A 24,595-nucleotide genomic window follows, 5' to 3' on the forward strand; every position below is an offset into this window, starting at 1 on the left:
TATGTTTACAGAGTTAATTCATTATAGGGATAGAATAGCAAACCTTACCAATGGTCCTCATAAGTTAGCCCTATGCATCAATATGAAACTAGGTGTTTATATCTTAAATTGCATTATGTTGAAGGCTACTGCTAATCAGCTACAGCATGGCAGCTAAACTTTGCTAAAAACAGTGTTTTAATGTCCACTGGAGTTTAATCAGGTCCCTATCAAAAAGGTTCCTTTGAATGTCATTAACAAACAGACATACACCAACACAAAAGAAGCACATTGAGCAGGCCTATAGTGAGTTATATTAACAAAACAGGAAATGGAACATGACAAATTACTGAGACACTGGCCTTTAACAGACTGCAAGCCGTGACACCCATCACAGCAGTGGCTTTGTGAGTGCTTGCAGAAACTTAACAATGAATGCAGTTCATATGCAGGACATCCCTTTAATTGCTAGAATTTCACACAGTTTGAAAATCAGCACTGGCATATGAAGTGGATGAACATTTGAGTTCTCAGATTTCAAACCTGAGCACCAGCAGATTTATGTGTGTTTGAAAACATGCTAATTTACTGAGAAAGAGGACAAGCAGAATGGAGGGTTATGGATGAATGGCTGTGATGGTCCTATCCAAGTAGAACAAACTTCCTAAAGCAGGTGTTCCCTGGAGTGTCCAGGTCTGACTTAGGGGTTCAAAAGCTTTCTGGATGAGGACTGGAGAACGGAGGCCCATCCTTCAAAACTCATAAGACGCTCTGGCAGCACAACCCTGAGATACAGCACAGAACTGAGGGAAGGGGCAAACAGCACATGGAGGGGGAAAAAAATAGTGCTATGCTGTGGCTGTATGTGGTTGTTCCTTCAGATCTTCAAAAATATAGCCTAAAATAATGAAAAAAAAGCTGAATAATTAACAATATAAGGGACTTTGGTTTGGTACTTCACAATACTCGTGATTTCATTGATTTCACAAATTTAAGAAATACTTCATAAAAGAGTCCTGTGTATGTTTGCAGTCAGGAAGTAAGATTTAGTTTCTCATTTCCTACGCTGGTAATGAGTTCTTCATTAGCATTCAAACAGAAGGAGGAGATTTATCAGCAATGATGGATCAGAAATATAAGATGTGAAGAGAGACATTTAAAAAAGCAAAGCCAGGCTCTTCTCAGTAATGACCATTGAAAGGACAAGAGGAACATCAGGAAACACTTTTTACTGTGAGGGTGACCAAGCACTGGCACAGGTTGTACAGAGAGGTTGTGGAGTCTCCATCCTTGGAGACATTCAAAAGCCATCTGGACACATTCCTGTGCAACCAGCTCGAGGTGGCTCTGCTTGAGCAGGTTGGACAAGATGACCCCCAGAGGTGCTTTCCAACCTCAGCCATTCTGTGATTCAGTGAATGAACTTTGATTATACACCCTCATAATCTTTATTTCAAATGAGGAAAACACTGTTATGAATAAAAATCACTTCCCCACCTAAAATTAGGTGCTTAATAAGTTGATTATTTTGGAAAGGAGTCAGATTTTGAGTGCTTAAATCCCTCACATTAATACAAAATAGTAATCAGTCTAATAGTGTAGAGTTCTTAAATTTCAAAATAATGACTGCCTTAAAAGTGAACTGTTAACAGTTAGATACATTCACTTTACTTACTGCAGTAACTAAGAATTATATGGTGCAGGACAGAAAAAGGCAAGGAGGGAAGTACAGGGAGACTGAGAGTATGAGGAAACAAAAAAAAATGTTTATTGCACTATAAGGCAATCCTGGTTTGGGTTTTTTTTAACAAAATGTATTTATTACACAAGACTCCATTTTGCAAGGTGAAGTTACAAATACAGTCCCAGCTGCTTAGGTTGATATTCTGGTCCCTATAATGGTAAAGTCATCATTTTTACTCTATCTCCTACAAGTATTGAGTCAGTTAAGAGCTGTCATACATCTATCTCTTTATACTTTTGATGCAAAGATGGAGTTTGAAAATGTAAATGAAGAGCAAAATGTAGTTTCTAGGAGGAATCATCTGTGCAAATCTTCAAATTCTGCATTTTTTAAACACAGAAGATTTTTCATAAATTATCACGTAATTTTATATTGAATCTGGATAGGACTTTTCTAACTATGTACTAGCCCCTTCTGACTGGCTGTTACCATATTTCCTTCGGAAATATGTGATATGAGGTGACAGAGATCATAAGAGGTTTTTCTGTCTTGAGTCGTGAAAGTTCTCAACTGACCATCACAGAAAACCAGAATTTTAAAATTTCATTTTTCATTCCTTCCCCTCTTGGAGTTTCCATTATGATATGGTGTGGCATCTGGAAATCTATGGGATTGGCAGCTTTTTGGAATAGTGTAGATGACTGGCACATGACTTCCTGTAGAAGAGGACCAAATATTACTCTGGGGATAAGGAACTATTTACAATGTTAATACAGAAGCAGCTGCTGCTGCTTCATGATGTTAAACCTCTTGCTATATTTCCTTTAATTGTATTTACAAGAATCTGGATTTGCACGTAAGGAAAGGTTTTGTTGTTTATTCCCACTGACAAGATTTAATCATCAAGTATTTCCATAATACCTTACTGTATTGTTCTCCTATATCCTTTGGAATGCAATGCCTTGATACAGTGCAAGTAGAAATAAACCATGTTCTCAATTAGATTAAGTGATAGTACGTAATTTTCAGATTTACAGAATAGTGTTAAAAATTAATCTCAGTGTAGCAGAGTATATCACAGTATTAAGGAGGACAAGGAAATGTCATCCTAACCAGACAGTATGACACAAGAAGCAGAGAGGTTTGGGAAGTGTCTCAGGAAAGCAACTGGAAATGAGAAGCCAAGCTAAACTGTGTCCCTGATTTAGAGTTCAGTCACATTTTAGAATGTAACAGAGGTCATATCTCCCCTTCATCCACTCCCTGAGGATTTTGGGCCCTCTAGTCTGGAATGGCTGCTCTGAAGAAAATCTGCTGTCATGGAGAGTTTCCTGTTAGCAAAGATGATGCTAACAAGGCAGGCAAAAGCCATCTCTCCCAAGATGAAAGAAGTGTTTGGATCCCTGGAGTCTTGATACAGACACTTTTTTGAGGCAAATTGGTGGATTTAGCCTCTGAAGGAACTTCTTCCTTCTTCCCCATCTGCCAGCTTCTTGAAGAGAGTGTGTCTTATACTGAAAACACTGGATGTAAGACCCAAGATATAAGGGTAGAGTTCAGTTGTAAAACATTTATTTCCAAGAGGCATCTTGTCTTTGAAACTAGTCCTGCCACTGGCAGAATGACAGTTACAGAATCAGCTGGACAATGCCCTGGTGCACTCTGCTCTGGGTCATTTGGAGTCTTTATCTGGTTTCCAATAAAAGCAATTGTAATGTTGCACCACTGCACTATATAAAAAGATCTTTTATAAACTATCCCTGCCAGCTGCATCAGATCTAACCTGATTATATGTTATATAATTATGTGCATTCTTTGGAAGATCTGACACTTCCTTTAGCTCTCAATTTGGCCAGAGAATCACAGCTGATCATGATATAATATTAACTCTGCAATTTGATCATACTAAGCCAAATTCCAGTGCAATGTTGAATAAATGAGAAAGTTGGATGTTAAGTGAGTCACTACGTAACATGGTGCAACCTGCATGAAAAAGTTGTGACCAAATTGTGCCAGTTGTGTGAAAGTAAGCAAAACCAGATCAAATGTAAATTCCAGAGGACAGAAAAGTGACTACAATAGAAGGGGAGGAAAAAAGGAAGACTGTCCAAAAACCTCTCTCTTATGCCTTACTTTTATGCTGCACATGCTGCTATCAATTTATGCTCACCTAGAGCAACTAACCTTAATTAATACACTACCATCCCAGAGATTCTGTGTCTGGGCATTGGGATTACACAGAAAAGAATATCTTTCATTTGCCAAGGAAAACAGTGATCAGGATGAATACTAATGACCATATAAGGAAAACTCCATAGCTTTCACAAGCAAAGTGCTGCAGTATTATCTCAGGTTCTGCACATTTTTTTCTGAAGAATATCATGTCAAGCTTGAAGTACTTCAGATATTGTCATCATAGCATCCTGTGGGAAAAAATTATTCTATATGGTTTAGTAATGCTATGGTGTAAACAACGAGAGGCAAGTTGCAAATACCACATGCAAGTTATATGATTTACATCTGTTTTGAGTCTAGCTGATTCCCAGAAGCAAGAGCAAATTCATTATTATCAAGGTAATATACGCTCAGATGGATTTATTCTGTGGGATGATATTATTTTGCCTTCTCATTGCTTCTTTTTGATTTTGCAGGCAAGAAGAAAAGAAAAGAAAGTCCCAGTCTGGTGAAAGGCCCATGAAAGATGAACGCATTTTAAACCTGCAGAGGAAGATTGTAGAAAAAAAAATGGAGCGTAAAAAGCAAGCAGGACTCTTAAAGATTATCCCCCAGAAAACCAGCATCATGCCAAGCAAGGTCTGGTTATTACATAAGGAGAAAGGCTGTGCAATAGACCTGCTGTTCACAGACCTTTGCTCAACTGCCAGCACTGGCAAGGGGGGCAGAGGCAGATGGTGCCATGCATGACTGGCAATAGCAACACCCTGCTTCCTGCACAGGCACAGTTTCTCCAGCCACGGCCTTGACCTCACCTTCTTGTCACACATTCTGCCACCACGGAGCAGGGCTCATCCAGCTACACCTGCCTTCCCACTCTTATTATCCCATCAAGACAGCATCTTACCCTCTCTCTAACTCTCGTCTTTCCCAGCTTCCCATCACACACACCTCATCCCAAACTGGGATTACCCCCTCTCTCACCCGAGGTGTGTTACAGTTCATCATTCCCATGGTTTTGTGGAGTGTTGCAGCTGTGTTTAAGTCATCTTAAACTGGGCAAGCCGCTCAGGTTCCCTTTCTGTTCATCACACACCTACTTTGATGTTGACAAGTTCCCCAGTCATGTTAGAAAACAAACTGGGTTGTCAGCCAGCAGGATCAAACAGAAATTCAGTGTATCCTCTGAAGAGGAGACCACTGTATCACCCGAGGTCTGATCATCTGTGTGTCTTTCCTGCAGGATTCTTCGCAAGGGAACCATTGGAGAGAACTGGAAGAGATTCGGGAAAGACAGTTCAAACTCCTTCAACATGGCTTCATGGCCAGAGAAGCAGCTCAGAAAAGGGCTGCCTGTGTGGCTGCAAGAATTGGAACCACAACCTATATATTGCGCTCTGATATACAGTAAAATACACTTGGAACCAATTCAGGCCTGCTGGGAATCTCCCAACGTACCTATGTACTACAAGGTTGAGTTTTATTCTTTATTTCACCTTTACAGTGTGATTAGAAAAATGTGGGTCTTACAAGCACAATAGAATAAAAATGGGTGTGTTTCTTTATAATTTTATTATTTTATATTATTTTATAATGATATAATGAATAATTACAATATAATGATTTTTTTCTGGTATAATCAAAAGCTTTAAGAAAACGAAACCTTATCATCAGAGATCCTACAGCAGAATGGCAAATACCTGGGTAAGAATGTTGAGACCTGTATTTCTGGTATTGTATAGTATGCCATGGTTTGCTACACTCATCTTCCAAAAGGGTAAAAATGAGGGCAAAAGCCAAGGAACATTTGTTTACAAATGCATCTTTTCAGAAGGCATAGTCAGCCCAAGGTTCTAACATGTCTTCTTACATGACAGTAACTGCGTGTAAGAGGATCACCAGTTTCAACACTGGTTTTAGAGGATGAGGGAAAATCTGTTTAGAAAGTTTAGGTGATGTGATAGCCTCCAGGAGCCAGTGTCTAGATTCAGTGACCCAGGCAGACCATCTCTCTATTTGCAGATGTAAATCTCTTCAGTATTTAAACAGTGGAAGGAGAACATAACATTGTTTGATCTCTTTAGGGAGCTGCTTCCAGAAAAAGTCAGAATTCTGTTACTCACTTAGAAGATAATTTGCCCTCTATGACAATTGCTATACTGTGTAAAACAGCCTTTAAATCACAAGACTTATCCAGGCACAAAGCCAAGGAGGATATAAATCGGAATTAAAATCTACACAGCAGTAAGGCTATGTAATGTATTTCCATTTTAACTCAATGCCAGTTACTAAGTGTTTAATTATGGCTATTGCAAATATTTAAATTGACAGAGACTGTCACTGACATTAGAGTCAGGCAGCTGCTTCTAATGCTCTCACAACATTGCATTTCTCACTTTTTATTGCAGGAAGTCTAATGGAATTCTTTTGTTGCCATCTAGCTGTGAAGATCATTTCCACAACCCTCAAGTTGATAAAATGTGTTGTATTTTTCACTCGAAGTAAATGCTATAGTAGTCCACAGAAGCAATGCAAGTAGGGCTCATGCTCCATAACAAGAGTTAAGGAACACAGCTGAGTGAAAAGAAGGAATCACAGAAACAGAACTACAGAGAAAAGGGAACTGTGACATCATGTCAAGTAAGGGATTGTAATATCTTTAAATGACAAAACCTTGGTGGCAGGGAGTTTGTCTTCCCTTGTGGTTGTTCAGCATTCTTTTGCACTGTATTCCAGAGCAACAAAGCTAAGTGGTGACTCTAACACCTTGATTTTCCAGAAGCCAGCAGTTAACAGCTGACAGTCACAGTCTAGGATTTTGCATAGCCAAATAGTTCTTCTTAAACATTTTCAAGAGAATTTAAAAATGCAAGAAAAAAGCCTCATTAAGCAGATAGGGAAGTCATGTGGAAATTTCAAACCCCCATCATACTGCAGGCTTCTTCCCCTGTGATTTTGGACCAAGTTTTCAAAACTTTTATTGAATTGCAATCAAGCTGATTCATAACTATTTCCTTCTCCATATTTTCCCTGCTCTCAAATGAAAGGACTGAGGAATAAAGGAATCTCAATAATCCAGCTGTGGAATTTTTACCTTCAGAAGTCACAAATAGCCCTATTGCTACTTTAGGTTCTGGTGCATAAAGTCATCTTCAGATTCAATGTTTTGAGGAATATAAAAGAATGTATTTTGAAGAAAATAACAATACATTCCTATTTTTATATCTATATATTCATCATTTTTATATCAATGTAGGCTATTGATTTTTTCAGTGAAGGCAGGTCTTGCAACAGAATACACAGAACAACATAAAAAATACCACCTTCCTCCTGACAAAAGCGTATAACTTGATGCTGGACACAGCAGATCCTATTCAGAACCACCCTGGCCCTGCCTTCTGGAGCACTTTCTCTAGTATTCCTGTTCTAGCAGTGTGGGGTACACCAAAACCTGAGGTGACCCAGTGCAGAGCCATCAAAGGCCTGGTGGGGCTTGTTAGTGTTGTATTACAAAAGCAGCTGTAATGCCCTTGGAGCCAGGGGAGCTTTGGAGCCACACAGCTTTACTCAGACTGCTGCCTGGTGTCTGTGGCAGGGACCAGCCAGCACCTGGTTCTTCCACTCACAGATAATTGAGCAAGCAATGCCTCTACCCTTGCTTCATGGAAACACAGGTGGATGAATAATTCATGATTCATTCATTTACACATTTGTTACACTATTTGCAGCCAAGAAGATGAGCCTAAGTGAACAAGGCTGACTCTGAAATCATCTATCAAAAAACCCCAACAAACAACAGAGGTTTCACCTGTCTGATCATAGTGACAGACTCATTAAGAAACATTTCTAGTGCCAAAAGCTGCACATTCCAGAAATCTCTCATTCAGAAGCCTTCACATGTCACTATGGTGTCAGGAGGTGTAACAAAGCCCAGATGACCTGAGGAAGACCAGGGGTTTTGCCATGTGATAAGCACCAGGCACAGGGTGCTCACCGCTCACGTAGCATGGTCACTGCTGGGTGGCATTTGGCTCCCTCTTCCACATCAGCCCCAGTAACATGACTGCCAGGCCAGGTAATGCAACCTGCCCTAGAGAACATGATGTTTTCTCTCAGAGAGACAGACGTTTAAATGAAACCAAAGACAGTTATGTTGGAATGGCAAGCAAAAAAAATACCCAGTACAGACCTCCAGCACTTTTCGCCCAGGGAAGAAGAGAAGTCACCAGGGAAAGCTACAAACAGCCCAATTGCTGGGCACAGGGCAGTAAGAAACCAGGGAGGGACAGAGGGTCCTTGCATTAAGGTAAATCAGCTGGGAAAACCCCTTTCTGATGGTGAGGTGAGGTGAGTTGAAACACCTCTGCCATTGTTTATAATGAGTTACACACTAGATCTGGAGTAATTATGCCATGGGCAACAGGTAACGATCTCCCACGTTGATGGCTCTGATAAATTTTGCTCAGTGTGTTGGAAACACTCTGACAAAAATAATTTCTTCACAGAAGGGGTGATGAGACATTGGAATGGGCTGCCCAGGGTGGTGGAGGCACTATGCCTGGAGGTGTTTAAGGACAGACTGGACGAGGCACTCAGTGCCATGGTCCCATTGACAAGGTGGTGCTCGGTCACAGGCTGGACTCGATGATTTCAGAGGTCTTTTCCAACCTCACTGATTCTGTGACTGTGAAACGTTTACAGAAGACTGGCGGGGGGGAGGGGAAGGGGGATGAGAGGCACCCCAGAGATCACACACACCCTACCTCCAGGTACAACAGCACCACAGAACACAGCAAAAGCGCGGTCAGGGCCGAACTAACACGGGGACTGAGGAGAGCTTTCGAGGGACAGCGACAAGGGACAGAGGGCCCCGACAGCCCCGCACAGGCCGCACGCCCGTGCGGAACTACAACTCCCAGCACGCCCTGCGGCCGGAGGAGAGGCGGGGCCACCGGTCAACCCTCCCTGATTGACGTGCGCACCGACCACTCGGCAGGGTGCGGGGCCGCAGTTCCGCCAATGGCGGGCGGGAGGGGGCGGGCGCTGCCGTGCGCGCTGCCGGCCGGCGCTGAGGTGAGCGCGGCGGGCCGGGGGCTCGGCCGGGGGACGGGTGGGGTATCGGGCCCGTCCCACTCGCCAGAGAGCCCGGGCGGCAGGTGAGGGGGAACGGGAGCGGAAAGGGGGAGAGAAAAGGGAGAGGGGAAAGGGAAAGAGGAAAGGGAAGAGGAAGGAAGAGGAAGGCAGGCGTTCCTGGCCGCAGCGGGGGGAGCGGGGCGATGCGGCCGCTCCTGCCGGTGCGGGGCGGGGCTGGCCGGCGCCGCTCCGGCCTGGGGACGGTGCCCGAGCCCCTGTCCGGGCGCGGCCCTGCCCGGGAGCCGCGTGCAGGTCCGCTCCCCCCCGGGCTCGGGGGGCTCCGGGGCCGTGAGCGGCGCTGCCCGGGGGGGCGCGGGGCGGCCCCACCGCTCCTGCCTGCCCTGCCCCCTGCCCGGCAGGGCGAGGTGCGGACACGGCGGGGCTCCCGCCGGCTCTGCCCTGTGTTCTTGGGAAGGTGGGTCTCCGCTCCCGCGGAGGAACCGCAGGGGCTCAGTGGATGTAGCTGAGTGAAGTTGCCGCTCTCCCCCCCGGTATGGTATGACAGGAGGAGGGGAGGGGAATGTTTCTCTTCTGCCTCAGCGCTCCCCCTCTGCACTTCGATTACAGAATGTGGAAAGACTCAACTGTTTTTGTTTTCCTTTCTTTGTATCTGATTTTTGGGACTGTTGAAAGTAAGCTGTGTCCTCTCAGAAAAACTTGTGCAGGTAAGAGCAATGAGGAGCTTTTCTTCTGGCCATTGTCCGTCTTTCGTTGCTGTTTCTGGAATAGGACATCTGACTGATGGAAAGGTTTGGTGTGTTCTGTTCTGTGGGTGTTTTAATGTTTTGTTTTTCTTAGGCTGATCGTGAACATGCCATACTTGTCTGTAGATGTAACTGGCTGCTTGGAGCAGGCAGACTGGTGTATCTCTGGTTGGCTGGTTATCTCTCCTGTTACTCTGTTTATAGTGCCTCTCACCGAGCTTTTGTAGTGTGGGAGTGTTTGACCTAATTTGGGTAACACATAATAGATTCAACTTCTGTTTCCAACTGAAGTTGCTGTAGGGCATCTGAGAAAAGGGGAGCATCTTTACAGGTACTGGAAGTACAGGAATATGAAGCTTTGTTAGAGTAAAATATCAGATTAGTGTTCTCTGTGATAAAAAACATAAACATTAAGACTATCGCTTTGTGATTGGCATGTGCATCTTCTGGCCACGGAAATCCTGTTATGCAGCTGCATCTTTGATACTGTGTTTTCTGTTGTTAGTAGTACAAAGAGACATTTTGGGTAGAAATAAGAAGCAAAGTCTTAAAGGCATGGGATAACACCTTTTGACATATTTAGTGTATACTGGTTTTGTCGGCTGTGCCTTGCACATTTCCAACGTTTGGATCGACATAATTGCTTCCTTCAAGTAGGTACTTCAGTGTATTTGTTGTGTTTAGGATGATTATGAACTAAAGTCTTGTTTGTGTTAGTCAGACAGGGAAAATGTCTGTTTCTTGCTTAAGACAGTTTGCCTCAATTCATGCTAAGGACATGGGAGACCAAGACTTTGTTTTCAGAGTGGTGCAAAAAAGTTTTCAGTTTATGTTGTCTAGAAAATCAGTTATTTTTGAATGGTAATTCAAACATGTCTAATTAGGTCAACTTGAACTCAATGAAAGTGTTAATTTTCTTGTGGAGGAAAAAATGTAACAGGAGACTTAAATGAGGAATAGGGGTAGTTACCACTCCTGGTGTAAATATTCTTATTTTAAATGGTTTATTTTTCTCAAGTATCTACCTGTACAGAGAAAAGTTGGTGGATATAGTCTTTAAAATGCTGTTTGTTGTGAGGACAACACTGCTTAAGCCCTTGGGAGAGCTAAATGATAGGAACAATAACTGCATGTGCAGAGCTCTGCCTGTAAGGGGAAGGGGAGTGGCTTTTTCTGGTGCTGTTATCATCCTGCAGTGGTGCAATAAAAAGTATGTAAAAGTTAAAAGTATTTATTGGCTTCCTAAGTTGATCTACTAAGTTTTCACATACAAAAGAAAAAAAAAGGCCAGCTGAAGCTGTGAGTCATTGGATGTGTAGGGGTTGAGAGGAAGGAGGTTGATGCATAACTCTTTGTATCAGCCACTCTTGGGAGTCTGGGTGCTGGGTGGTTCCATGGTGGCTGCTGGAAGAGGAGTGTATGGGCCTTGTCATTTAACTCATCCTCTCCAGTCCTGTGTAGCAGATTGTGTTATTAAATTGAGTGGTCCTGATGTTTTGAAAATTGTGAGGAATTCTTACTGATGAGTGTATCTCTTAATGTGCAATGTGTTTACCTCTGTTCCTGTGCATTGCTAGACTTGACCTGTGGTGTATCTCCTGTGCATTGCTAGACTCGGTCTGTGGTGTATTTACGGAGGCAAACTTTGCTTTATTTTCAGTATGCATTCTTACAGTTCAGGTAGTTAATGTTCAATGAAGTTTACCAAGTAAGCCAAGAACATGTGGAAATCTGTAGTTCCACAGAAGAGGTTTGTTCTTGCAAAACAGAAATGTTGCTGGATCATGAGGCTACTTCTGCAGTCTTAATAAATTCCAGTAGTCTGATTTGCTTTGTAAACATGACTCTCCTGAGGTGGGTCGTGTTGATACTGATGAGCCTGCCTATGGTGCTTTATTTTGAGGTGGTTTTACAGTGATGAGCTTCCCTTTGGGTATAATTCTCAACTTTCTTCTTCAAAGCAGCTCCTGAAGAAGTTAAGATTTGAGCCATTGCAGGTAGAACGTTTGTGCCTCATATGTACTCTCTGCATTAATTACAAAGAAAGCCTACTGTTGGAAGATTCTGAAAATTAAACCATCTAAATAGCAATCATACTCTCTGTCATTTAAGACAAAAAGTGACTGTCTGCTGTTGCCATTGAGGTCTGATACTAGATCCTCTGAGACATTTCATAGTAATCCTGTAAATAATCTGTTCCTTGATATCTTGTTAAAGAAGTAAGTGGATATTTAAAGTGAGCAGGGTGGTCTTAGCACAACAGATCTTCTATTGTGTATTACTTTGGGGTTTTTTCACCATAACTTTGAAAATATAAGTTTGTTTGTTGGTTGGCTTCATTTTTTCTTCTGTTTTAGCTCTTCTTTGGGATTTAAGCCACTTGTGGCCAAAGAGAATCTGTGCAACGTTTTTGTTTGGAGTCATCCCAGGTGTTCCTCCCATGTTTTTAAGCCTTTCTAAAGATACTTTGTCAACAAACCATTGCACTGGGTTGTATTTAGTGTTAAATCCTAACAGCACCAGGTCTTGGAAAACCTTCTGGGTGTTTTATATCCAAACTTGTGCTGTCTGGTGAATACAATGAGCTTCTTTTTTTATCAGTGCAGTTTGTCAGTGTATCAGGTTGCTCCAAAAGGTTCTGTTTTAAAACAGTTCTAAGAACCTGTAATTAAAAATAAGCTTATATAAAGTTAATTTCTTTGTAATCCTCAGGTGTGTGTACCAACTAACATTTCCCAGCTTTTTAAGATCCCAAATATTTTTTCCAATTCCATATCTGAGGAGAATCAAGGAAAACATCCTTGACTTTCTTGATGAAATAAAACTTTTAAAAGAATCTAATGTCCTAACTTCCTAATGTACCTCATGTGTTGCTGTCTATTGTTTCTTTTGCTGTGTGCAGAAAACTACTTTGCCCAAGTTATTTTTCATTTCATTTGTGCCTGGTTGATGAAGATGGTAGCTTGTCTTTCAGAAATTAGTTTGAAACAGCACATGTGCCAGGCTTAGGGATGATTCTCTCATTGCCCCCATCCCTCATCCCCTGTGCTGTGTCCTCCTCCTTCACCTCCTTCTTCCCTTTGTCTCCTAAAACCTCCAAACCCATGAATAATAATTGTGTGGAACTAGGAACTCCTATAGCACAAAGGAAATGTGCTCACAGAACAGTCCTGCTGTTATTTTGGGTTTGGGGTTTTTTGTATGAGTGCATCATTAGGCATGGTCTTGTTTTAAAAGTTCTTGTCCTCTGTCCCAGAAACTCAGTAAAGTGAGTCAAACAGGCTCTTCCCAAGGATGTTGGTAAGGTTGGCAGAAAAGCTTTCTTTCTTAACAAGTGAAATGAAATCTAGACCTTAAGAACAGTGTGAAGTGTTCAGAGAGAGCTCACACTACCTGGACACAATGTTGTGGAAAGGAATGTGTAGGTGAGTCCTGCATTGGGGGAGCAAGGGACAAAGTCAGTTCCCAGCTTTCTCTGAGCCTTAGTCTTCAGGTGAGACAGAAAAACTGTACATGTCAGCTTAGATTCCTAAAAGGAACTGGTTACTGAATAGGTTCGTAGTAGGAGGGGATGTTACAAACAACAGTTCTGAAAATGAGATCTATTGTGACCAGAATCTCCCTGTGGACTCACTGAGCATTAAGTCTGGCATGTAGTAAATGATTCAGCTGGGGGGGAGAGGGGGAAGACATGTTGACTTTAATTGTGGCTTTTGTGCCAGTTTTAAAATGAAAAAATGTGAGAAAATTGCTGAGTGATGTGTTACTTAAAACTATACATAAATGTATCTCTGGGCTTAGTAATAAGTAACAAATTTAGTGTAAGCATTTTTCTCAAGCATTTCCTCAAGTTTTGTTTTAAAATATTACAGTTCAGTGTTAACAGGTCTCTTAAGAAAGTGATTTATGAAATAGAGAGAGTAAGTTGAAGATGAAAAAGATCAGTCAGATTTCCTTTAGTTCAAGGTTAGGATTGACTACTGGTGCTGTTCCATCCCTTATCCCACTGCATGGTCTCAGTGTTTCCTCATCTGTGAGTAGGCTAACAGCATGTGTGCTGGTCTTTGCAGTGAAAATCAAAGTCAGCTCAGGAAGACAATTCAGCAATTCTTGTTTAACATAATTGGTTTTTTCCTGGCCCCTCCACTGTCTCCCCTCACGCCCTCCCACAGCTCCTCATTGTGTGTTGGGTCTGTGGTGACTGTACCACAGCCGAGCTCTGAGATGGACCCTTCAGTACCCCGGCAGTTACTCAGAGCTGCCTTTATGCTTTTCCCCTCTCCCCCTTGGCAGGTAGCTGGGCACACACACCTGCAGGCACCAGAGCAGCTGCGGGGAGCACATGTTCTCCTGCACATCAGCAAGTATTTGGAAACTGAAATTTCTCTGCTCCACTTGCTTTAGATTCCTCTCAAGCTCTTTGGCTCCCAGCTGCTGGGATCTGAAGGTGGGTTGGAGAGGAGAACTGCTCATCTGGAGTTTTTGGTTCTCTGAAGATGGCTGCTTATGACACAATTCCCAGTGATTGCTGCCCACGGACATTGCCTCGAGAGTCAATCAGTTGCTTTTCAGTTCAATGTCATTGGGATTCCTTAGTATTCTTCTAGTTTGCTGTCAAATTCACTTATTCTGGTGTTTAGTTAATGGGTAGCAATGACTGAGGCTTCAGGCTCAGCTGCAGGTGTCTGAGGCTCAAATACTGAACTCTGGGGCTTCCCTCCCCTCTGGCTTTGGGCAGAAGCTGGTGACTCAGAAATGGGAGTCTTGGAGTAGGAGTATTGAAGAGAACAAGCATTGCAGATAGGTAATCTCTCTTCTCTTTGATAGGTTTGGAAGAACATCGTTCTCTGACCCTGAAAAATCTGGACTTTTTGTCAGTGACCTACTTAAAGGAATCCAAGGAACTTATAGTTTTAGCTTCCTTGCCATTACTTTTTTGTTGTGTGTACCTCTTGATTGGTGGTTTTAGATCAAGAAACACTATGAGCACAGTAAGTATTTCACTACTCAATGCAATCCTGATTCTTGAAATATGTTTTCCATGGTACTTCTGAAAATTATTTTAAGAGTTTGTAGCTAATACACAGGAACATAAGTACATTAAATCTTCATGTAACTTTATGTTCAGTGGTAATGAAGATTTTGAATCCCTTTAGGTTTTAGCAATAGTTCAGAAATGCTTGCAATGTGAGCAAAAACCTGATAAATTGTGAACTAGTCTTCTCATTTCCAAACCATCATGATAGGCTTTTTCTTGGTGAGGCAACTGGTAAGAGATCTGGGGTGATGTCTTTTCATTGATGCCATGCATTCAGGTAGGAATAACTCATACCACCATGCAATGAATGCCCCAATCATTCCAGGACTGTTGTCTGTATCCTTGTGTGCTTTCGTTGGTGTTGCAAAATCGAGGGCCACATTAATATTGCTCACACAGAAAATGCTAAGTCTCTGTTCTCTCTTAGACTCAACGAAAGCGCCGTGGAGGAGCAGTTAATTCTAGGCAAGCTCGGAAAAGAAACAGGCTCCCGGCTTCTACTGCAGAAATGGCGTCAGAAGCAGAGCCAATTGAACTTGAAGAAAGCGGTAAGCTTTCTTTTGAACTTGGTAAGGACAGAAACTGCTTCTGGAGGCTTGGTGTTCGACTGAATGTGTGTTTCAGCCTAGAAAATGTTAGTTCCTAGGCCCTTTACTGTACAGGAAGGGAAACCTAGTATGGAAGCACCTAGTATGGCATCTTGAAATAACAAGCCTACTGACAACTGGTTTGATTTAGTACTGAGCTACGATACATTTACCTCTGTGATGGATGAGTTGCATAGGAAAGGTCCTCAAAAGCTGCTCAAACATCTGGAAGTCTACTCTGGCAAGCTGGGAGTCACTGCAGCTGCCACTACAGAGAGTGGCAAACTAAGTTTGGGAACTCCTAGGTTTGAAAAAGATAAGAAAAGCTCTGTCATTAGTTGTGTCCCATTTGAAGGGAACATGTGCAGCACAGTACTTTAAAGTTATTATTTTTTTTCTGTGTGATGAGCATTCTGCTGTGTCAGATGAATTGTCTGTTGCTGTGTGCCTCCCACAAGCTGTATTATCCAACAGAACTGTGTGAGGAGCTCAGCTGCTGTTCCCCTTGCATTGCAGCTTGCAGAAGACAGGGCAGGTAATGCTCTGTGTGGACTGCTGAGGCAAAACTTGAGTGAAATGTTGGACACATTCTTATAGATAAAATGGACAGAATGTGGTTGAACCTTGGCCTGTTGTACAGTGGCAGGCAATTTTACTCCTCTGCAATCTCTGATCTTGATTCTAACATTCTGTTTTTCAGCTGGTGAAGAAGTAGTAGATCTCACATGTGAATCTTCAGATCCTGTGGTCGTTGATCTAACTCACAATGATTCTGTTGTGGTAAGTAGTGAACAGCACACTTGTCTAAATCTTGTAGTCAAATGAGTTTTCTCATGTGCTCCCTCATAGAATCTGACTTTAAGTTCAAAACTGACTTGTCAGTGCATGGAAGCCCTGTGTTACAGAAGCTGCTCTGGAGGTGCACTTGCAGGTAGTGAGGATAATATAAAATAACTTTTTGCTCCAGAACCCGACATGAATATATATCAGTCATGAGTAGTGTAACATAAAGAGATAGTTGAAGCTTTTCTAGATATATCAAAGATAGAATCATAGAATTGTTCAGGTTGAAAAAAAACTCTTAAGATGATTGAGTCCCACCAATCACCCAGCACCATCAAGTCCACAACTAAACCATGTCCCTAAGCATGACATCTCCATGTCTTTAAAATACTTCCACAGATGGGGACTCAAACACTGTCCTAGGCAGCCTCTTCCAGTGCTTGCCAACCCTTTTGGTGAAGAATTTTTTCAAATATCCCTAGTGATTTAAAGAAAAAGCCAAGGGAGAGAAGAGTAAGTCTTTGACTTATTCTTATATGAAGTGTTTAGCTGCTGCATTGGTTTGAGGTACTCCTGTCAGAGATGCCAAGCACAACTTTAGCTGACTGGGTGCAAACCAGTTGATCTCATTACTCCAACAAGTCTTAAAAAATCTACTTTTTTTCCCCTTTACTGGTGTTTTGAAAGCTTTGATCCAACCAGTAGTGTGGTTTATCCTCTCAGATTTGGGATGCCACTGCTGCTACGCAAATCAGAAACAAGCAGCAGGAATAGCATGGGGGTACTTCTTGATGGGGTTGTTCCTTAGCCTTTGCAAAGGAAAGGCCTCAAACTTCACAATTGCACTGCCCCTGCTCCAGTTCCACCGAAGACAACAGTGGGTTGGGGATTATTTTTTTTCCCTTTAGCAGCTGCTCTCATATGAAGCATTTATGGACATCACTGCTGAATTGGCCTGTTTGGGGAGAAAGAGGGAAAGAATCACCTCCAGCCTGAAACCATAAATCATGGAACTGAAATGGGGGAGCAGGGAGAAGGGGGCTCAGGTGGTTCATAAGCTGCCTTTATTTCTATCCCATTGGAGCAGCAGGAGCAGAACCATCAGCATCCACTTGGTTGTTTAGAGCAGCAGTTAATATAATACTTTTAACATTCTTAGTCAAAACAAGAGCAATAGCCTACCATTCTTAGCTTGTTTTGTTGTAACTGCTTTGCTTAACTGGTGTTTGTATGTAGTACCAGGGGTGCACAACAAAGTCTAATTGTATTTTGTTTTCTCTTCTTTCCCATATGTATTGATGCAAGATTGTTGAAGGTGAGTGGACATTTTAAAATTGGTAATGGAATTGTCTTAAATGGACTTATTATTTTTGTTTGCCTTTTCCAATGAGCTTGAGCAGCATGAGTTGAAAATGCATTTAGAAAAAGGCAAAGGATATTGATAAAGCATCTAGCTGGTGTCTTAGGAGAATGAATCCAGTCTGTGTTTCATAGTCACTATCAGAGCTTGTAGAAAGTACCTGAAATAAAATACATCAAAGCTGTTTTAATTGCTTCTTACTTTTCAAAAATAGAATTTCTTTAAGCCCCAAGTTGACCATAATTTTAATTAGCACTGGAATATCAGCTTTGAATAAAAAGAAAATGTCAAAAGATTTGTTTAACCTGTATTGCAGTGAAGAAGCTTAAGGAGAAAGTGATTTGTGGTCATAGTATTCAGTTTCATTATCTACTCTAACATGCTTCAAATTTTGTAGAGAGTAGTATTAACAAGTGTTAATTAACAAGTTGGGTTTTTTATTACTTTAGATATTAAAATAGTTACAGGTCTAAAAAAGTTAATCCTTTATATCTGTCAGCCTTGTTCTGATTATATTATTGGACATGCATTAGTATGTTGTCAGCTGCTTACCTAGAATGTAATCTGTTCTGTGCTCTAAATGAAGCAAGAGCAAGTGAACAGTACTGACATTAAAAGTTGTAGCTGAACACTTAGGCAGGAAGGGACTTTAATTTTGTGACTCTTTATGTCATTTTAATTGATTAATGCTTGATTATTTTTACATGGACACTGGAGTTGCAGAGATAATTGACTTCAGTCTTCTCCCTTCCCTATCACACAGCAACTGTTGCAGTTCCTCACCATAGGACGGTAGCAGTTTCTGTCAGCAGGGATGGGAGGGGTATCTTCTTTTTATGGGGGAAATCGATTCACAGGTGGTGTAATTACATGAAACACGTGACACTGAGAATCTTTAAGGTCGCATTTTAGCTGTTTGTAGGGGGAGGAGTGCAAATGTTTTCTGTCAGTATGTAGCAAAATATTCACAATATTTGGACGTGTTCAGCCTTAATATTTAGGAAACTAGTTTGTTTAAGGTTGCTTTTAACCCAGCTGAGTATGGTCCATTTAAAATAGGAACCCTTACAGACTATTTCTAATCTCACATTTCAAGGATAGTTCCAGATAGAGACAGACAATAGTATTGCTAACTTAAAAAATTAAATTGCAGAGAATCAACGACAAAGGAGAAATCTTAGACTCAGAAGCCAGCGGCAGTCGGACAGCTGTGTACTGAGCAGCGATGATGAAGATGAAACAAGAGACAATGATGTGTATGTGACCGAAAAAGTGTCTCGAGAACTGGGACCACTGGAAGAGGAAACTGAAAGCACTAAGTACGTATGCCTCATGCCCTACCAAACACTGAGCTGTGCTTCTTTTGGTACAGACAGCACTGACTTGTGTGGCCATCGCCTGACTTGTCTTTGAAGCCTTCACTTAGTTCCCTCTTTCAATGAGTACAACATCCCGTGTTGCATGATGATCAAATGATACCATTTCCACTTCAGGATGAAAAGCCAGCCCAAGACAGATGTACAGCTTTGTATACAGCCTTAAAGATGAGTGTGGGGATATGGCAAGGAAGGGGGATTAGTCACAGACCATAGCTCACAATGTGTCGCATTTGCTTTTTATACAAAGCTCTAGTAGTTATTTTAGATATGGAAATACTTTTGTTGGTGTCAATGAGGTTTGATATCACAAGGCTGGCAGGCAGCAGCCTGGCAAATTCCAGTAAAAACGCTTCTGTGTTCCCTGCTTGTTTTGCACATTGTACCATTTGCTGCCTTTCTCCAAGCAGCAGCCATCCCCCCCAAGGTATCCTTGCAAGGCCATTGGGGAGGTTGTGCTCTTATGGCCAGTTCTTGTTCTGTCCCATGGATGTTATGGAGCCCTGGTATGTGTGCATGTGAGATAGGGATCTTGCTGTTTCAGCAGTAAAGACCCCATTGTGCAGAGAAACAGTAAAGTCCTGCTGTAATGTGTTAGACTAATTAAGAGAACTTGGGTTTTCTGTGACTAGGGAACACAAAGGACATAAGAATTGTTGTATAAACTTTTTTTAAAGTGGTTCTTTGGAGGGGGAAAAGTACAGGATTTAATCAAGCTGGTGTGCTTTGAGCCTTTTGGATTTCTGAAAGGCAATGTGAGAGAGAACTTGAGTATGGAACTTCTGGGTGTCAGATCATAAATATGCCATTGAAAGGGCCTATACTATTCTAACTCATAGTGCATTTTGATGGTGGATTTATAGATGTTTAAATTTTGGTTGTTCAGTATTTCAGAGAACAAATCCCACTAATTGGATAATATGAAAAATATTAGTTTGTTTCTTCAGCCTCAGGCTTCTCTGTTAAAGACTGTGCCTTCCTGCTCTGTGTAGGTGAGGCTGAAAGAATTCACTGCTGCAGCATTTAACACTGACAAAAGGGTCCTCCCTGGTGCTGGAGACTGCCAGAGCCATCTGTAGTGTTGGACTCCTCTTCCTTCTAAGAAGATTATCATTAATTATGATTTGTTACTGAGGTGCTATTATAGCTGCTGCCTAAAGAATTTGAGGAGTAAAAATGGGAGAATTAGTGGAGTTAAATTTTGTAGGTTAAACAAGGGGTAGATGTTAGTAGGGTCCCCTGCTTGAATTTAAGCTATCCTATGCTTTCTATTCCTCTATGATTAATAAATTACAAACTGTGATTTAACATGAGCCGTGACATAAAGCCAAGTGTTTCAGGTAGAGGTCTGAAAGTTTAAAATAGAGATTGATTTCAAAAGAAAAGCAGCAGGAAACTCTTTCTAATAGAGAATAATATTTAGCAGTTGGGCTAGGACATGTTCCTTAGGCAGCTGAGCTGTATCCCTTTGGCAAGTGTGTGTGCAATAGAGCTGTCCTGGAGGCTGAAGGCAGCACAGGGACGTCTGTAAGCACAGCTGGGTAACAGCCACCGAGTGGGTCTTTCCTTCTTGGAAGTGGAAATTGGTTTTTTGGTATCTCCTGATGTTCGTGTGTTGCTGCCCTCCATTTTATAAGGAGAAGTTCTTGGAATGTGTGTGTTGCTAAATTAGAACATGGGATATTTGAATTTCTGACAGCCTCTTCCCTTTCTAGAATGACTTGTTTCCAAGGCACAGGTAGATGCTTTTGTTACAGAGCTTTACTGATGTTGTTGATGGCCATACCTATGGTGCCCATAGAGACTGCTGTCCCTTCTAGTGCTAGAGCAGGGTGACTGACTGCATCTTCCCCCTAGTGAAAACCTTTCCCTTAGAACAAGGAGACCCAAACTCCTCATTACATGCCACAAACTGAGGGAGCTCAAGATACATGGGGATCTTCAAAAGAAATGTGTCATGGCTGGTCTGTGCTCAGATGGTGACGGGACGTTTTGTGTGTCGGGAGCGCCCGACATGCAGTGAGATTAACAGCTGCATGTTCTTTCTTGTTCTGTTCTCTCTGCCACAAGGCCGTCTGGTACTGTTAGCTGTCCCATTTGCATGGATGTCTACTCAGAGGTAAGAGTCCACATGCTGTCATCCTTTCTGTCTTGTGGGGGGGAGAATGGGGCAGAGGGGGAGCTGCACAACTCAGTTGGCCTGTTTGGGATGTTGCAGAGATCTGACTTGAAGCACAGAGCTTGTTTTGAAGCTCATACTAACTTGTCACTCCAAGTCACTCCTTGGTGGCATGGATAGAGGGAGAAACTTTTGCCAGGATGGCACTGAAAGATCTTTCAGTTCCGTATTATTCTAAGAGTAAAAGACAATTCCAGATATCCAAGTCCTGTTTGCCTGGTGGCAGGAGACAGCAAAGTTGAATTCTTTACTTCCAGTGCCTCTTGTGGTTTCCTTTCTTCCAGATTGTGCAAAGTGGACGACTGATTGTGTCAACAAAATGTGGCCATGTCTTCTGCAGTCAGTGCCTCCGTGATTCCCTTAGGAATGCCAACTCTTGCCCAACCTGCAGGAAGAAACTCACTCACAGACAATATCATCCCATTTATATATGAGTACTTTTACTTCTCAGGACAGTCTCAATGGATTTTGGGGGAAAATGTCATGTTTTCAGTGCTTTGAAGATTTAAAGAGCAACAGGTTGTGCACAAATCCAAATAAAATTGTTTTGGTTTTTTTTTGGAGAACGACTTGTATGTATTTAGACAACATTTTTTTATGGTCCAAGCTGCTTCTTTTTATGTTCCTTGTTATAATGTTTTATCAATGACTGTCTATAAACTAGACCAGCAGCCTGGACCAGGAAGGAAGCAGTTAATCAATTTTCTTCTACTTTTTCTAATGCTAAAAAATGAGGGGGCCTGAATATTTTGTTTTTTCTTACTCTATAAATTATTCCCACCATCACATATAGATACGAAATAGTTTCCTTTTCAGAAGACAGATTAGCAATTTATCATTTAATTACACTTTTGTTTTTGTCCTGTAAGAAGTTCACGACTCTTACTTTCCTGCATGTCGTCTTTGCCCAAGTAGAGTAAGTTCTGTAGTGATGGCTTGTGTTTTCATAAACAAGGCTTACATTGACAATGAAGGTTATGCAATAAAATAACCTGCTGTTGACCGGCAGTCAGGTGTTTTGAGCAGAAGGCTTGAACATGTAGATGTTTTTATGAACTCCGTGAGATCTAAAATACGTAGAAACGTTGCAACATGTACAATGTGAAAATGCTTCTTTGATTGTTTTAACTGCCAAGAATTCCTGTATTTGAATCCAAACACTGACTTTATTTTCTAACATGATGAGGTGGTCTCTTGGGTTTACTGCTGTGCTGTAACACTCTCTCCTAATAACCAATGAGAATACAGACTTCTCTAGGCTTCCTAGTGATGAATAAGAAGCAAACTGTATGCTGTCCTCTTGTCAGGTGAATACCAAACTGCCTACAGATCTTCTTACTGTGTCAGCTGTTCCCTGTTTAATGCTTTGAGTGTGTTTGCTTTGCTGTTCTCTCTGGTTGTTACACTGATACCTGACTGGTTGTAGCCTGGTGCATAGGATTGAAAATTAAAGAACCGTACTGCCATGGATTTAGGAAGCGGAGGCTTTAGAAGGTGTTTGCTGGCAATGTTAACTTGACAGCTTTTTGAGAGACAAGTTTAATCACTCTTTACCCTGAGGGTTGCCCAGCTTTCTTTAAATGTGTATTTTTAAAAAAGAAGAGAAGGCAGGTATATGTCCTAGGAGAGAGAATTCCTCTATTTCAGAAGGCAGGAATACACCAGTTTATGTACTGTTATCAAGTCACTTTTTTTTCACTCCAGTACTCAGTTCTAAATGCTTCAAGTCTGTTACTAAATGTGCAAGCTGATGTAGATGAGCCGATACAAACAGGTTTATGTAGACAAGATGATTAAAATCAGTGTTTTATGATCCACATTTGCAGTAGGCATATCTGTGAAAAAGTCCAGAATTTACCTTGGACACCTTTTGGCAGTTGGTTGATTATGGAAACCATTATAAGAACCATTCTGTGCCCTGGTGCAGCACAACTGTAGGATGTGTCTTTGCTAACCTGTCCTAGGGATCTGTAGAAAGTCTTTAATTACAGCAACTCTTGTAATTAGCTGTTTCAAGATCTTTCTTGAAGTTTGCAACCCAAAGTAAAGTTGATTTCTTTCTTTTTTTTTTTTAATGAGGATGTTTATGGATGTTTCTGGATATAGTAATACAGAGTTTTGTTCTGTAAAGGCTGTCTGAAGAAATGCAGTACCTTCCCCACCCTGGTTTGAAATAGCTTTGGTTCAGCACTGTTAGCAGGAATATGCAGTTTCTGCATTGTGGCAGTACAGTGACTCCTACAAAGTTACACACATTCAGTTCCTGTGTGTTCCCACTGGTAATAGAAACTACAGGCTGTCTTAGGGTAGTGTGGGGACAGTGACGGCTGCATTTGTGTCCCAAAAAGCAGATAGTCAATGCTTAAAGCATTAACTGTGTGAACAGAAAAAATCCAACATTAAAACAGTCAAGACCCTTAAGGGTCACAGGAACAGCTTTCTCCAAGTAGCTTAAGAAACAAGTAATACTAAATTATGGCCAGTTTTCCTTGGGTGACTGCTCCATGAGAAAAACGATCAAAAGAGGATTTAAGGGATTACTTCTGGGGATGAGGGTGAGTTCCTTAACCATGCATCTTTCACAATGTACTAGCCATAGCCTAAATGACTTTGCACAACTCCCTCCATGTAAATAACACTTTACAGTTAGTGTCTCCATAAATAGATTTAATTGAAATTTAGATATCATAAACTATAAAATAACAAGACAAAACATTTTTAGCTTTTGTGTACCCTGTGAAGTGCCACAAATTTTGTGCATCTCAAAATTAATATTATGCCTCAGTAAATGGAAAAAAATAGGAAATTCATTACATGCTTTCTTTTTAAGGGGAAAAAAGAAAAAAATCTGAATATACTTGAGTTCCAGTAATGTTTTGCATTGGCAAGAACTCATAGATACAGGAAAAAACTCTTTATAATATGTAGATGTCTGTCTTGCTGTATATAGTTCAGTTTTTCCTGTATTTAATTGTATTCGAGTCTGTCTGCCCATCTGTGTTGGACTCTGCTGGTAAGCAAAGGGTTTTCTTAACAGGTGGAAATAAAAGTCTTGGTTTGACCAATCATAAGGACTTGTTCTTTTCATCATGATCTAGTCCTTAATTTCGGGGAAAAACCTCCTGCAGACCCAAGCCTTTTAGTTGCTGGGGCCAGTGTGTGTTGGGTGGGCCGAAGGAGAAGGGCGCTGCCTGGGGCGGAGGGAGGGATGTGAGGACGGGAGGGGGAAGTCCTGCTGTGGGCTGGGGCAGGGTGGCCATGCAGGGCTGGGCCTGTGAGTGGGGGATCCCGGCCGGCGGTGCTGGAGAGGGCTGACTGGAAGGGGTGGCAGGCTGTTGGGCCATCTGCCTGCTCTGAAGCTGCTGGGCAAGCCCCCGTTGCCTGTTGCGTGCAGACGTCGTCGTCAGATGGGAGGCAGCGTGCTGGGGAGAGGGAGAGGAGGAACGCAGAGGAGAGGGCCGGGCGCCTGCTGCTTTGAAAGTCGTGATAAAGCTCATTGGAGTTCTTCTCCCAACAAACTAAAGAGATGCCCTTTCCCTGAAGTTCTTGGACCTCCTTTTGGCTTTTCATGCATTCTCTTCTTTCTTAACTTTTGCC

General features: G+C 41.8%; 2 protein-coding genes across 6 annotated transcripts in view; both read left to right on the top strand.

The window, feature by feature from the left end:
- Positions 1 to 5,403, top strand: part of CFAP99 (cilia and flagella associated protein 99) — a 55,355-nt gene extending 49,952 nt beyond the window's left edge. For 3 of the 4 annotated variants that reach the window (XM_029962928.1, XM_029962931.1, XM_018088750.2), the window contains 2 exons: positions 4,315 to 4,477; positions 5,082 to 5,403. In XM_029962928.1, the coding sequence (XP_029818788.1) occupies positions 4,315 to 4,477; positions 5,082 to 5,249 (331 nt within the window). In that variant the 3' untranslated portion in view covers positions 5,250 to 5,403. The remainder of the gene's footprint in view (positions 1 to 4,314; positions 4,478 to 5,081) is intronic. The other variant, XM_029962922.1, reaches the window with a different exon arrangement.
- Positions 5,404 to 8,891: 3,488 nt separating this feature from the next.
- Positions 8,892 to 24,066, top strand: RNF4 (ring finger protein 4). Of its 2 annotated transcripts, none has more exons than XM_018088779.2 (8): positions 8,892 to 8,994; positions 14,503 to 14,666; positions 15,141 to 15,261; positions 16,001 to 16,080; positions 17,389 to 17,398; positions 18,597 to 18,762; positions 20,890 to 20,938; positions 21,283 to 24,066. In XM_018088779.2, exons 2-8 carry the CDS (start codon positions 14,658 to 14,660, stop codon positions 21,430 to 21,432), a joined length of 585 nt encoding a protein of 194 aa, XP_017944268.1. In that variant the 5' UTR covers positions 8,892 to 8,994; positions 14,503 to 14,657; the 3' UTR covers positions 21,433 to 24,066. The 2 variants fall into 2 exon arrangements, with proteins under 2 accessions (XP_017944268.1, XP_017944259.1); XM_018088770.1 differs by lacking the exon at positions 8,892 to 8,994 and adding an exon at positions 9,443 to 9,636.
- Positions 24,067 to 24,595: the final 529 nt, after the last annotated feature.

The sequence above is a fragment of the Manacus vitellinus genome, unplaced genomic scaffold, assembly GCF_001715985.3.
Source record: "Manacus vitellinus isolate BGI_N305 unplaced genomic scaffold, ASM171598v3 scaffold_0_pilon, whole genome shotgun sequence".
Lineage (NCBI taxonomy): Eukaryota > Metazoa > Chordata > Aves > Passeriformes > Pipridae > Manacus > Manacus vitellinus.